Below are 7,659 nucleotides of genomic sequence, written 5' to 3'. Positions count from 1 at the left end.
CTTTAAGTTAAAGTGCAGATATTTTAATATTTCTTCATTTTCACCACTTTGATGTATGGAGTGTGTGTGTGTGTTTTTAATACATAGTAGGGTTTCTTTCCTGATAAGAATGCTTTACAGACTGCATCATAATGCTTCAGTGTGGCTGAAGCACAATTGAAATATATATACCATATGAGATATTTATATATTGAATTTAAAAAGGTATTGTCATTTTAATGAAAGATTAACCCTAAAAAAAAAAAACCAGAGGGGTTAGGCATATAATCAGAGCCTGTCTTTAAAAAAAAAAGAATCTGAAGAATAGTTTTCTCTGTTTGCAGAAATAGTTAGTGATTAGTAATAGTGCCAGATCTAAATATTTATCTTGGTGAATATAAAGATATTAAAATAGGCAGCCTAGTATAGCATGAAATTATAGTAACAGCTTCCTTCTGTTTAAGGGTCATGGAGTCCACCACAGTTTTTAGACTGTAGCATTTCATAAGCTCATAAAGGAAAAAGAAATACTTACTAATAAGTAATCAGGCTAGTGATGGTGATCAACAAGAAATGACTTCGGGGTACCTATATATATAGACACCCTATATTTTAAAGAAGTGTCTTTTTCTGCTTCATTGTGACTAAATATTCAACATATAGTTCATTTTAGTTGAAAGTACCACAGACATAGTTTAAAAAAGTTATTCTAGAAACTACCAAATAATTTATGAGCAAATCCAGTTATATGCCACTAGAATTTGTTGTAGAGTAGATATGCAGGATAGATAAAAGTGTTAAGAGTAAAAAAAGAAAAAAGAACACAGATGAGCTGGAAGTAGCAGATTAATCTCTGTATCTGATGTAACACTTTTTTTTTTCTTGACTGTGTAGGACCACATCTCTAGGGTGTTATGCTATAAAAAGAAACTGTCTATAAAACTACTGTAAGCTTATATGTAGCATAGTTTCTTATATAAAAATGGGGAAGTGAATTATAGACACAATTGGAATTTGCTGAACAACAAGTTTGACTGAACAACATTTGACAGAAAATATTCACAAGGCAATAGCATCCACATATTTTACAGATGATAAAACTAAAATGTTGGTGAAATATCTGTAATAAAGTAATAAATATGACAAAATGTGTACCCAAAATGTCACTTTACACTCTCAAAAAGAATTTCTCTGCCCCCCCCCCCCGTAGACTGTATGCTAAAATTTTTTGCAATGGTGTGCTTTATTTTCACGAAGGGAATGGAATTAAAGTCAAGACTGTAAAAAAACAAACCAAACCAAAACATCCCAGGGGATTAGGAGAATGAGCATTTGGGAAGTAACGTTCTGCCCGATATGTTAAAGGAATCAGAAGTCAAATGTAACCAGAAACCAAAATAAATCTTGAAGAGGCTTTCGTAACTACCACAGGAGGTGGTTTACGCTAACCTTTTTCCTTTGCACTGACACGGATTGAAAGCAATCAGACCACTCATTGCAAACCAGCTAAGGGACTGACAGTGGGTAGAGACAACTAAGGGGCAACTATGGGTAAGACCATTTCAAAACCTCTGCAGTTGTCACAGGAATTGATTCTGACTTTACAAACCAATGGAGCTTGAAAATGGTAATTACTAGCAAAGTCATAAGACATAGTAAGTATTAAGGGGGCAGAGTATTAGAATTGGGCAGAAACTGCATGTATAGGATGCAAAGGGTCTGCTGGATGAGCGACAAGATATGCAAGGAGAAGGAAAATGAGCTCTGTACTTTGATTCAAGGTTTGACAACTGGGATTTCATTTCCTTACCCCCCCCCATTTATAATAAGGGCTGTAAGTAAGTGAAGAATTTCACACACATCGTTTTATGGGTTTCTGTGAAAACAGATACTCCATTCTAACTCAAACTGATTGTAGCTTTAAAATCATCTTCATTAATTAGGGCCAAATCCATAGGAGAAACTACCTATTTATATTTTACATCTTGAGAAGCATAAATTGCACAAGATGCCTCTCAAATTCTGAACTCTGGATGCCAGACACAGAATGTGAATTCATGAGTATTCCAGAAGAAAGAGATTCTTTTTATTTTTTTCAATAGTTTTTAAATTTGTAGTGATTAGAGAAAATTTATTAATTGATTTCAAAGCAGTTTCTTTTTAACTCTCAAGTCTTACTGATGCTAACTTTCTGCACAAACCTCTGTTTATTCTTCCTTGCTACCCTGTCCCTTAACAGGTCTGGAGACTGTTACTCTCCCCTCCTTCCAAATCCTCAAGAAGTCTTTCTTCCATGGTGTCTACGTAACACTAAACTGATACTGTAGAGCTGTTGAACAGTACTGATGTGTATTCATTTGAAGAGACATACAAAACAAAAAGTTAATATATAACATATACATAAATGTTAAATTGTATCCTATGCCTTTCATATGCTGAAATCCTTAGGAAAAATACAGTGAGAGCTGATAAAACAGTTAAGTGATACGTAGGTCTTATCATCTTCCCTTCTTTCTCATTTATTTTTTTAGCTTATTTTAATAGAAATGTTACAGGTTGTTTTGTACCACACATATGTAAGAGCTAACTAGGCTAACTGGGACCTCTAGCATTTCTCAGATTCAAAGCTCTTGAAACCAGATATAGAAATATGAATCCACTGGTATCCTATGCAAACAATAATGTTAAAATTTCCATTGGCAAAACTTTGCAAAGCCATTTCATCACAATAACCTTTGATATGTCCTCCAGCTGGACTATTTTTAAAGCTTCTTGTTGAAAACTCTTAAAGTGCTTTTCAAAGTAGTGCTCAGCAGGCAGGTGGTATTGTGCAAAGTGTGTAGTACAAGCTCACATTACAACTGATTTGTCACTCTTGAAACAATAACTGAAGGAAAATATCTTAGCAAGGCTAATAAAAACCTACTGAGAGTGTCAGCCTAAGAAATGTAAGTATTAGTAGGTTGCCTATACATAGTTAGTTGCACTATACAAAAAATGATTCTCTCATTGAGTTGGATGGGGATATGCCCTTCTTTTTGATAAGATATTTATATTCCATAAACCAATATATAGGTAATACTTAAATATCAGGGCTTGGAGTATGCTCTTTATTTTCTCACTTATTTGTCTCTATATGGGTACTTACTCCATGGTTTTCACATATAATTACTCAGTGCTTTGAAACTCTGCCAAACATTCTTTAAGAAATACTTTAAGAAAGGTGGAAAATGAACACTTCTTGGAGCAAGAGTGAAAAACAAATAAAAAAATTTAGGGTACTGAAGTGGAATCCACAGATCACTTCTTGGAGGACATAGCCCTCCAGTAACAGCTGAAGGGAGCAACAGAATTTACTGAAGCTGGTAAAATAGCTAAAGCCAGGCTCTACATAACAAGACAGTATAAATTCTCTTTGCATTTAAATTTGATCTGATATGATTCAAACACCAAAAAATCTTTCAATGTCATTTCCACTGATGATATACTGAAAATCTCCTTAGATCAAAAGCCACTGTTTATATAGTCACATATATCCATTTAGTTATACAGCAGGTCTACTTACCTATGCTTCCTTTTCCTACAAAGTCATTCAGGGATGTTTAGAGAAATGCTGAGAATTTTATTTCTAGAAAAATACCCTTTTTCTCTTGTTCCCCAGAGTTCATGCTCAGAGTCAAAGAGTACCCTTGAATTACCACAAGGGACAGCAGCACTGGGAGTCATGTCCAGATATCTGACAGCCGAATTTCACCCTCGAGCTCTTGTAAAATTATGCATGTAAAACATCAGGGAGAGGGACAGGGCAGACAAAATATCTTTAAGGGAGTCAAACTGTGTTGTCTGGATGTTGGACTAGAAGATTGGAGAAAACGAGCACATCCCATATATCTTATCCATTTCACTAAAATGATATTCAAAAATCAGGCAATGCTGATATTCCCAGAATTAAAATAATAAATAATAAAAACTTCCAGCTAAATGAAGTATTATCTGACTACAATCTTTATATAATGTGCTATTTACAGTGAAATACAAAAAGTATTTCATTCATACAATTACTACAAAGATTATATGTGATGCAGAACGGCCTTTACACTAGGCAAGGGTATGGAACCTGCAGCCAAAAATAATAATGAATTTTCCCCCACTTACCAGTGCAACAGGTGTTCAATGCAAAACAAATTGTTTTCACTCTCTCTGATTTAAATGCATTCTCTCTAGTAAGCTCGTAACAGAGTATTTTGTCACAGTCATTTTTCTAAGCTCTTACTGGCAGCACAACAGTTTAGGTGAAGGAAAAGCAGTGAGCTGGCTGCAAAGTGGGAATGCAGAGGAATTGGCAAGTGCAGAAAAAAGTGGAGAAGCTACAAAAATTTATTTTCCAACAAAATAACTCTCCACAAGCTGTGTAAACTTTTCTTACTAAAACAGATACTCTAAAACACAAAGATTTTACATTTCCAGTGAAACACTCACAGTAACATTTGCCTGTGTTTTTACTCTCCTGGAGTCTCAACAAAGAGCCAGCAGATTTATGCTTTCTCAATTACCTGGGTCAGTAAACTCCCCCATGTTCCCTGACTGCAATTTGGATTTTAAAATTAATGGACAGAATGAAGAAACAGACTTCCTGGGCTTTTGAGTAACCTTTGTTTTCTTCAGTAGATTCTCACACTCTGCTGCCTGATGTGCACACGCACACCCATCCACCACCCACCTGCTCACATACACACCTCTGCTGTGTGTGCTCTATTATTCTGCCAACAGAACAAAAATTAACTTGTGTCCATTGCAATTGTGTGACCTGTACAGAGAATAATAATTTATATTGGTAAGATAGTTTTCTTTATCATAAATTTAAAATGCAAAATTGGGTTTGCAAGGACAGTATTAGGTATAAGAATTAGACCCTTTATCTCAAGCATTCATTCATATTTACAGTAAGTATAAGCTTTCTGCTACAGAAGAAAAGTATTTAGATTGAACACTGTTACAGATTCCCTAAATGAGGCTAGTTCCAGTTGCCAGTAATTCAAAAGCAAATCTGCTGACTTGGCATTAGGACTCTAAAACAGTGTGATCAAACTTATATAGTAAGAAGGTGTCTGCAGAAATAACATTTATAAACTGTATATACAGTACACAGTACCAGTACATAGAAAATAGATTCTGACTTTATGATCCCCTGTGTGTAAGGCAAGACTGAATTCTGTCCTTAAATGGAGTCCACTAGAGGTACAAGCAACAGAGAGTGGCTCTTAAATTAATATGCAAATTGAGTGCATACAAATTAAAAATCAGAGCAGACAAAAGTTTTAGGTTTTTATGTGCTGATTCTGGCTTGCTGAATACACGGGAAGTTATTAAACATCAAAGGTACCTTTTTTAAAAACACTAACACCTTGATGGCAACAGATATTGTTCAAGTGGCAGCTACCAAAAACAGCTTGAAAAAAGGTATAGTACAACATCAGGAACTCTGCAGTTGTACTATGCTAATTCATATAGCACTAACCAAAAAAATAAGTATATGAATATTCTATTTCATGCTATTGCTATGCAAGCAACAGCAATACAAATCAGCATACAGAAGGATACCATATGTTCTGCAATGAAAAACCCAAAGATATTTTCAAGGGGCATTGTTACAAGACTTCAAAGAAACACAAGACTGCCAGAGGCAAAAGTTACTGACGGATGTAAACATCCCTGTTCCATTCTCCGGTGTCGTTACGTTTTTTAGATATCACTTCCCCATCCTTGTCACAATATTGGTCCCTTGATTTATGACGACTACGTTGTTTGTTGCATTCATTGTGGTCCTGCTCGCGGTCTCTTTCCTTTGAGCGATGCCTTGATTCTCTATGTCTGTGATCACTGCTCCCATGGGACTCGTCTCTATGATTGTGATCCCTGTGAGAATCATAGTGGTCACCATGCTCATGTGAGTAGTCCTCCTTTGGCTCTATGTAAGCCGAATCTCTGCTGTCTTGTGTTTCTGAGTCAAAAGTTTCTTGCCTAGAAAGGCCTCGGCTAACACCACTGCGATGGTTATGGTGTTGGGATGAGGAAGAGCGATGCTGGGATTTCTTGATGGGTTCAACCCGTGCTTCCTCTTCAATTTGTGAACTGCTGCGTTCAGGGACTGAATGGTCATTCCTCTGGTCTCCTTGAGATCCCTGGTATCACAACCAGCAGTAAGTTCACATACATGAACTGCATATTTAAAAACTTTCTCCAATATCAAATTAAACTAGAAAGCATTCTGAAAGCAATAAAATTTAAGTACACAACAGTCCACTTGGAATCTAATCTAGAAAATATTAGAATTCAACTTTTACTATAAATTAAGTATTATAATACAAACCAACCCTTTCATTCTAATCAAAATGGAGGGTAGCACTCAGGTTATTCTGTGACATTTTCTTAACGCCTGTGATGTTTCTGCATACTCCAATTAGCAATAATTGCCTGCCAAACTCCAGACAAAAAGGGAACATGCGGAAGCAGAACAAATGGCAGAAAAATTAAAGAGGATACATCATACCAGGAGAGGGCAGATAACAGCTCAGAGTTTTATAGAAACCTGTTTGAAAACAGGCACTATGGGAGAGTGATTTTAAAGGAGTGCACATGCAGGCTGAGAAGATGGATTTGGGCAGAGAACCCAAGGTACAAAACCTTGGCTTTTTTATAGTAGCTTTTTTTTTAAGAAATAAAATACACTTGAGTCTGATACTAAGAATGTTTGTATTAGGATACTAATAGTATCACTGCCCCTCTGTTTTTCCCAGTAATAATTCATTTTCCTCATGGTAATGAAAAATTAAACCTCATAATTTAAGCACTCAAGAATACTGATCATTGCTAAGGAAAGCAGAAGGACAGTGATGTTATCACCTGAAGAATTTCCTATCAAACTGCTATTATTAAGAGATTGAAATAAAAATTACCAGGTAATATCAAACCTACTCTTCATCAGCATAATGCTTTGAAATCACTGCAAAATGAACAAGTGGCATTATTTAATTCATTTTGGGGTTCAATTGGGTTAACCTGCTTTTCTCCCCAAACCACAGCCAAAGATTTTTCAGTCTCAATTTCAAAATTTTAGGAAATAGTTTATGGTCAAATTGAATTATCCTTCTCATATTAGGTTAAGAACTTGAACAAAAAAATCATATCTACTGGCACAAAATTAAACAAAGTAGACTTTAACAGAGTTACACAAACATTTATTTGTGAGACTGCACTGAATTTACCGAAGTCAGAGTAAAGTTTGCCCTTCTATGTTCAGAGCTGTCTGAAAATGAGGCTTGCCTCCAGGGTAGCTCAGGGAGGTATTTTCTCTGTGTCTTTGACGTGGAAACAAAACTGAGTTTCGGAGCTGAACCTCCTGGCCTTTGGGTTCATCCGTAGCACAAAGGTGGATGAAACAACGGGGAACTATATAGATTTAGAAGAATGGCAGAGCTAAGAGCCCCAGGTTTGTTTTAATTGAAAAGAAATCCTACAGAAAGCACCAAATCTTCCCCTCGGAGGCAGGCTGTAGAGTGGACTATGTTCCTCAGCCGCAAATCCTGGCAGCTGCGTTTCCTAGCAACCCATCAAGTCAGATGACGTGAAATTGTACAGGAACTGGACTGTATTTTATCAGAAATTTATCAAAGCCCACAT

General features: G+C 36.0%; 1 protein-coding gene across 1 annotated transcript in view; it reads right to left on the bottom strand.

The window, feature by feature from the left end:
* Window positions 1-4,000: 4,000 nt before the first annotated feature.
* The window catches only part of CACNB2 (calcium voltage-gated channel auxiliary subunit beta 2), a 262,930-nt gene continuing 259,271 nt past the window's right edge, over window positions 4,001-7,659 (bottom strand). Inside the window, exon 14 of the mRNA XM_067291766.1 lies at window positions 4,001-6,161. Coding sequence (XP_067147867.1) covers window positions 5,670-6,161 — 492 coding nt within the window. The 3' untranslated portion in view covers window positions 4,001-5,669. The remainder of the gene's footprint in view (window positions 6,162-7,659) is intronic.

Source organism: Apteryx mantelli, chromosome 2, assembly GCF_036417845.1.
Source record: "Apteryx mantelli isolate bAptMan1 chromosome 2, bAptMan1.hap1, whole genome shotgun sequence".
NCBI classification, from domain to species: Eukaryota; Metazoa; Chordata; class Aves; order Apterygiformes; family Apterygidae; genus Apteryx; species Apteryx mantelli.
Note: the sequence above shows the minus strand (reverse complement) of the source record. Positions and strands in the feature narration are given on the sequence as shown.